Below are 7,621 nucleotides of genomic sequence, written 5' to 3'. Positions count from 1 at the left end.
TGCGCCCGCCGCCCGCCCCGCGGAGAGGCGCGGTGCAGCCGCGGACCCTCCGCCGGGCACCGCCACCCCAGGAAACGTAAATCCCGGCGGGTGATGGCACACAGAGATAGGGAGACCTCGGGGATCTGTCTGAAGTCCATAAAAGAAAACCACTATTTCCTAGAGGAAAACCCCCTCGCTATCAAAGCCTGGAGGAGGCATCCTCCAGCAGCAAACCGGTGCCTGATTCAAAACAGCTGTACCAAAACCACCCCAACTCTCCCAGACACGGCCAGGCCAGCAATCCAGCTCTGCAGAGGGGACAGGCCCCTGGCTCTGCTTTACCGTTGCCAAAAGGCAGCAAAGGGTTTGGGTGCAGGGGTCACCTCTCAGCTCCAAACACTCAGAGAAAGTACTGAGCCATCGGGCCACGACTGGACAACTGAGAGCAGAATTTGAACGAGCCAGCTAGGGAGCCCTGTGTCTCCCCACAGCCATTTGTGCCTCCGTCAGAATCGTGGCACCCTTCGCTGGATATAAACATTTTCTCAGGTGTTGTCCAGCCTCACCTGTGACACTCTTCTTGTGTTTGAGAACCCATCTTTGATGGTCTGAAAACCTCCTCCCTTTTAATTTGGCTCAGACAGTCACATTGTCCTTGTCTGGAGGGCTACATTGACCTCCCAAATGACAAGTTCCTTTCATGATTATATACATGGCTCTAAAATGCAGCCAACTCACTCTGTTTTACCCTCTGGAGACCTCAGCAAGGGCTTTGTCCTGAAATGGACAGCTTTGTGACTGGTTTCAATAAGTCAAGAGCTCTCATGTTCCTAAGCATTAAAGAGGATTTAAACTTTTTTATATACATATAGGATTAAGTGAACCTCTAGTTCAATGTCAGATCTTTTTCATTTTTGAGAGTTCAATCTCAATCAGACATCTAGGGATTTACTGTCAAGCTTGTCTCAATTCCCACATCATTGTTGTTTTATATTGTTTCAAATAATAGTCTTGTTTCATTCACATGATTGCTTTATGATTTTGGTGTGAGCTAGTTATAGCTGTGAAATCATACTCTGCAGGTAAGCAGTCATCCAAATGTATCTCAAAAAAAATGACACGTGATGGGGAGCAACAACATATCTCATAATTGTTTCTGTTTCTAGGTATTCTTGAAATAACTGCTGTTGATGTTGGAATCGTTGCCATCAAGGGCTTGTTCTCTGGCAGATACCTGGCCATGAACAAGAGGGGCAGACTTTATGCATCAGTAAGTTACTTAAAATGGGCATATGCCTGTCATTTCCTGAGGGGAGACCTAGTCTGGTGGGGAGCACTGATTTCTTATAAATAAACATTTAGAGAGAAGAGAGTAATGTTATACAGATTTCTGTCTGGAATAGCTGCAGGGAACCCACTAGTATATTTTTTAAAGTGGAAAGAAGCTGCGTTCTTACTTTCTTACTGCTTGTAGAGCCAAAGGCAGAAGAATGTATTTGGCAAAGGTCTTTCACACAGCCAAAGTTCTGGGCAATTAGGTGCACTGATAAAGACCTCAGGAGCTAGCCTTTGCAGTGCAGAATGGCCATCTCTGCTCAAAATTATCCATATTTGTATTTGATGTGGATCTTGGACACTGGCAGATGATAAACATCAGACAAAGAATATCCAGAAGCAATTGAGCATGTCTATTACAGGAAAGTAACCTATTGATGGGAGGTTTTTTGCACAGAGAGTTTCGTTGGGCAGTGAAAAAATTTACAGGTACTAGAGGCAGAGCTATAGCAAGGAAAATAAGTATGAGAAGGTGCAAGAAGATAAAGGTGAAAATAAATACCTTATGCTACTCTTTGACCTCATTTTTTGAGGTAAAATCTGGACTCTACTGATATTAGTGGAAGTCTTGCCTTTTCACCTCAGCCAATATTTCCCCTCAGAGAATAAAATAGTTTAGCTTAGACTTCTTCTCATTCAGGGACATACTAAGGCGTATTTGTCAGTGTGTATGCTATACACATTACCTACCTACTTGAATTTCTTCCATTGTCTTTGATTACATCCCTAGCAATCTTGTGATCTCTTACTGTGTAACAGCCATACTGTGCAGTTTTTCCAGGAATCCCGTGGTATGGAAACAGATTTGAAGAGGGTAAAGTATGGCTATGTGAAATTTGCTTTCTCCAACTAGTCATTATATGTAATTCAGTTGATTTGAACAGCATGATATATCCTCAAGCAATGTGAGATTTTTCCATGTGAATGCATCCTAGGTAACACAATCAACTCAGTTGTCTCCCTGCTTTAATGTATTTTACTCCACCTTTTCAAGAGTGTTCTGATAGTGTTTACGACCCAGCTTCTGTATTGTGTCTCGTATGATGCACTGATTAAAGGGACGATGTCTAAAGATGATGGCTCTTTGCTGGTGCAGAGAAGCAGACCACAAACAGTTCTGTCAAAGGAAAATGCAGCTGAAGTGGAATGAGGACATATTACCAGACTAGATGATCTTCAAGGTCTTTTCCAACCTAGATAATTCTGTGATACCTCTGCTGTGCCAGGGCTAAGGCTGGCCACTTCTATGCTTCCAGTTAACATCCTGATTAAAATGGACATCTTTTTCAATGGAGCTCTTCCATCAGCCCAGAGCCAGTGTCTGCCCCAAAGAAATTAATGGGAAGGATGAATTTTCAAGTTCTTTCTCATTTTTCTCTCTTTCTTGTTCAAAATAGGTATGTTTTTCCTCCAGATTAATTAAACTGAATTAAAACAAAACTAAACAAATTCTGAGCAAAAAGCTCTTCTTCTGGAGAGGAGAAAAGCCTAGAGTAGGATAGCCCAGAGAGTCCTTTTCTCCTGGACTTCCCTTTCCAGTGTGAGGAGCACCAGGCCATCCTGAAGTTTGTTCAGCTGCCACGTCCCAAGGAATATGTCGTCAAAGGTTTCTGTACAACTAGAAAATATAATTTTTGCTGAGCAAGACAGTTTCAGAGCTAGAGGGACGATCCAGGACAAGCTATTCCACACCAGCTTTTTTTCACAGAGGAAACAAAGGGTGAGGGCTCAACTCAAGAGAAACTTCCTGGCTTTGCTTGCCTAGAAAAAAACCTGACCAACAATTTTACTGATAGTGCTGTTTCAGAAAACTTTGCAAGGCCCCTATTTCAAATAAGACTGACTTCTTTGAGGATAAGTGTACAGGGATAATTTTATGAAATTGTATTAGAGTAACTCTGTTATCCCTTGGTTCACCAATTTTCCCATGTCAATAAAATGAGGTTGTTGAGTCTGCAGAATTCCTTTATGTCCTCAGCAGATTGTGATAATCCTCTAAGTTTATCCTCTGTCATAGACCCTCTACAAACAGAACAGAGGCAGACAGCAGAACAAATCTACCTACATATGGTAGTTGCGTGGGCTCCAGCACCACAGCATATGAAAACCTTGTCCTTGCAAGGAAGGGCACTTCCGTTTTACAGCTGTGAAGCTGAGACATGTGGAGTCTTTTAAAATCTTGTTAAATGCCTATCAGCATTTCTGGGGAGTGAACAGCATTAAAGACATGTTGTTAATGAAGCCTATGGCTTTTCTGGCCCCAGTCTGACTACTTGTGCCATTTCCATGTCCTCCAGAGAGGTGATGCAAAATAAAAAAACCTCTGTAAAGACCATGGTTGCAGTTCCCCTCTGCCTCTGTGCTTTACACGTTAGATACCGAAGTCTTAGTTACACAGGTACATCAAAGATGATTTTGTAGCTAAGAAAGGATGTACAGTATGGGAGGTCCTTTATTTGCACTGTTTCTACTGCTCCCAGGGAGAGGGAAGGAGTTCCTTGTGCCAGGCTTTTGCACAGTTTTCTCTCTGAGGACCAGATGAAAATGGGCAAATTTTGACTGATCAGGTAATATGTGAGCAGCCAGGATAAGTGTGTATTCTCCCTTACAGTTTGTGATAAAGGAGCAGCCTAGCAGCATTTCTGAGGAACACACTGGTAGACAAGGTGTCCTTTCATTTTGTTATGCTGAAGCAAACAAAAAAGGTTCATAAAGATGTTTACTGCTGAAATATACATAACAAACAATGTAATAGATTGCAAGTGTATCTAACAACTAATATACCAATTAAAGAACTACATTTTACATTAAACTGTAGGATTTTACCTTTTTAATAGATGTCAAATGTTGATAGGCAACAATTAAATCAGCCATCCAGTTCACAGGCATATTTAGATCTGTAAGCACAAAAAAATTAAAGTTACAGCTGAAAAATCAGCAGAGATATTAATTCCTATTCACATGCCATTTTTTGCTGTGAAATTTTCTGTCACTGATCCACAGAGTATGCTCACACCACTGACAGGGAACACCTTGTACAGCAGTTCAGGCTGGGCGCTTCTCTTCTGCTTGCCTTTTGTAGCACCAGTCTGGGTTTTTCTTACCACACACGTTGCTACCCTTATCCTAAAACTGAGTAGAGTCTTGCTTAAGGCTTTAGTCCAATCTTACTGAGACAGAAGAGAGCTATTATCCATATAATCTTGTTTAAACTTTGTTGTGTTTGTTTTACAGGAAAATTATAACGCAGAGTGTGAGTTCGTGGAGAGGATCCATGAATTGGGTTATAACACCTACGCGTCCCGTCTCTACCGGACTGTACCCAGCAGAGCCGGCACCAAGCGCAAAGCCAGTGCAGAGAGACTCTGGTATGTCTCAATCAATGGGAAAGGACGACCCAGAAGGGGCTTTAAAACTCGCAGGACACAGAAATCGTCTCTCTTTCTGCCTAGAGTGTTGGATAACAAAGACCATGAAATGGTCCGACTGTTCCACACAAATGTGAAATATCGAGAGAGTCTCCTGAAGTCCCCAAGCAAGAACCAGCGAAGAAGGAGAGGACGCTGATGGGGGTGGTGGGAGTTTGTGTGGGGGCTGGAAGTGACTGAGAGTCTTCAAAACACTACTAAAAAACTAACAGATGTGATGATTGTATGACAGGCATTAACAAGGACATTTTTTATACACTGTATAATATAACTGAAAGTCACATCACTTACTTTTAGCTATTGTAGAATTATTATCTGTGGTAAAAGACATGTGAGATAAACCAAGGCACATGCAAATGTAAATTAGTTGGATGTAATAATTTTGTCAATGACTGTCACATTTCCTTTTTTAAAAAACAAAAATTTCCATTACTAGTATTTTCATTCTAATTTGCCATAGGTTATTACCTCGGTGACTCTGTCCTCCCAGAGCATATCAATATTTTACACTTACCAATTTTGTGTCCACAGAAAAGGTATAGCACTTTCATGGCTCTTTTGGCAGTTCCTCATAAGAGGCTACATTCCTATTTTTATGGAATACAGGAGTTAGAAAACTGGTTTATTTTTTAACTTACATATATTTATTTTTATTTTATGATCTGCCAGTATCAATTATACTTTTTCCAAGACTGTCCAAGAGAAGTAAAACTGTAAGCTACTTCAAAAATTTAAATGGTTCTACGCATTACTAGATTATTCTTGAATTTGTTTAATTAAAAACCCAGGACTCCTGACCTTGTCATTCAAATAAATGAATGCTAGCAAAGTGGCATTGGCATTGGCCAAGCTTTAGCAATATATACCTAATTAGTTTACTAATTGATGAATCATCTCCTAAAATAGGTCCCAAATATAATGTGAAAGCTGAGTTTGTGGTGTGGACTGAACTTGCAATATAGGAAAATTCAGCATTGAGGATGACAATCTTTATCAGGTACTTCTGTTTAGCTAAGTTTTCCACAGGAAATCCTAGTTCTAGGTTAAATATGTTTTAACTACTTGGGGGGGAAAAATAACACTCACATTGGGCACACAAAACACTGTAGTGACTTGCTAATTTAAGGTGGCTGCTATGTTCTGATTTTCTGTTCTTTTCAAATGCTTGTTATCTTCACAAGTCCTAAACTGAAAGCTGCAGATCCAGATGGGGGTTAACAAGTTTTGGTTCAATCCGTATAAATATATGTTTCTATACATTTTTCTACTCTGATTCTGGAAGTTAACTTTTACAAAGTTGAGGGGAGTCCACATCACAAGTTTAATTTTGAGCAAGGGGTTAAGCTTTAAAAATTTCTCTTGACATCCAGGAGATGATGGAGTAGTACAGAGATTTAGATGTACTTGACAAGCACAAATACTGGTCATTTCGTTGAGACTTGGCCTTGTGCTCTTCACTTCCTAGAATTCGGCCCTGATACAACACAGCTGGAGGAAAGAGAGACTGCGCTGAAGTAAACAGTCAATCTGAATTTAACAAAAGATCTGTAAGTTAAATATAACATTATATAGAAATGGGTGCAAATCCCATTCCTGGTCATATTGACCCAAAGATCTTGTGGGCTACCTACTGAATAACAGTATGATCATTTAAAACTAGGCAGTGAAAATCTTCCATCATTAAGGTATGAATTCTGTGCAAGAGAAGTAAAATGAGTTCACAGAATGAGTTCACTAGGCCTAGTAGTTATAGGTTTAACACTGCTTATATCCCTGTAAAGGTAAAGCCAGAAAGGTGTCTTTATACCAAAAAGCATGTTCCATCCCTCCCACCTTTGTATCTTTTCTGTAATATTCTAGCAAAGAAAGAAACTATGTTTGAATAACAAAGTCAAAATTCTTTGATCTCTGCTTTCCTTTATACTGAAATAATGTAAAAAGACACTTATATGATGTACATTAAATAATGCAATGTGGTGCACACAGAATAGACGTAGGTTTTAAAAAAAGCTACAGAAAACCATGAACCATGTTCCCAATTTTTTTTTTTTTTTTTTTGCTTTTACAAAATAACTGAAAATATTGATGGGATCTTCACAGAAGTGAATCAGACAGTGTCATGTCAGGAGCTACTGAAAAAGCTGTTCGAGGAAGAGACATGGAGACTGAAAAAGAAACAGAATAATTCAGATTTTCTGTTTTATTTACTCTCTTGTGAACCCCACAAGGTCCAAACTGCTGCAGGATTCAAGGTGTCATTTGAAAGTTGGTTTATCAGTGAAAAAAATGAAGTTTTGCATCCTGGGCAGTAGGGGTGTTTTGGGGACACGTTGTTGACTACACCAGCTGCCCTGTCTCAGCTCTCTATCTCCCTTCAGGCTACTGGTGGGGACAGAAATATCTGACTGGGCAGGAAGGAGAGGGACGTAGGGAGTCCTCACAGCTCTCAAGCTTCAAGAACAAACTGCAAGGGAAGGAAAGTAAACACAACTGGCAGGGAAAGATCAGCTACAGCTGAAGATTAAAAGCTGATTTTCCCCATGTCTAATTTCTGGGCCATATTTATTTTGGCCTCTTTCAGATCTACTTCACCCCAACTTGTAAGAAAAACAATATCCATTCTTGGCTTTCTCTCCCCTAAAAATTATTGTAAAACTAATGGCTAATGACTGCATCATGCATTTCTGATACAATCCTGATTGTCTAAAGTGGACAAACTCCTGTTTCCGATGACCCAAAGATGGCATCTTCATGCCAGCTCCGTTTCCTATTAAACATTTTGTTTTCACTCTTAGCTTTTCTCAAGGGCAAGTGCTTGTGCTGACTATATTATTTGCTTTTCTGTCTGTTTTTATCAATTTTTCCTCTCATTCCTT

The 7,621-nt window shown here is 40.2% G+C and overlaps 1 protein-coding gene across 1 annotated transcript in view; it reads left to right on the top strand.

The window, feature by feature from the left end:
- Positions 1-5,560, top strand: part of FGF3 (fibroblast growth factor 3) — a 6,231-nt gene extending 671 nt beyond the window's left edge. The window contains exons 2-4 of the mRNA XM_026850700.1: positions 1,034-1,064; positions 1,149-1,252; positions 4,552-5,560. Of these exons, the coding sequence (XP_026706501.1) occupies positions 1,034-1,064; positions 1,149-1,252; positions 4,552-4,884 (468 nt within the window). The 3' untranslated portion in view covers positions 4,885-5,560. The remainder of the gene's footprint in view (positions 1-1,033; positions 1,065-1,148; positions 1,253-4,551) is intronic.
- Positions 5,561-7,621: the final 2,061 nt, after the last annotated feature.

The sequence above is a fragment of the Athene cunicularia genome, assembly GCF_003259725.1.
Source record: "Athene cunicularia isolate RWA chromosome 5 unlocalized genomic scaffold, athCun1 chr5_part3, whole genome shotgun sequence".
In the NCBI taxonomy this organism is placed as follows: Eukaryota; Metazoa; Chordata; class Aves; order Strigiformes; family Strigidae; genus Athene; species Athene cunicularia.
This window is presented reverse-complemented; position numbering and strand designations above follow the sequence as displayed.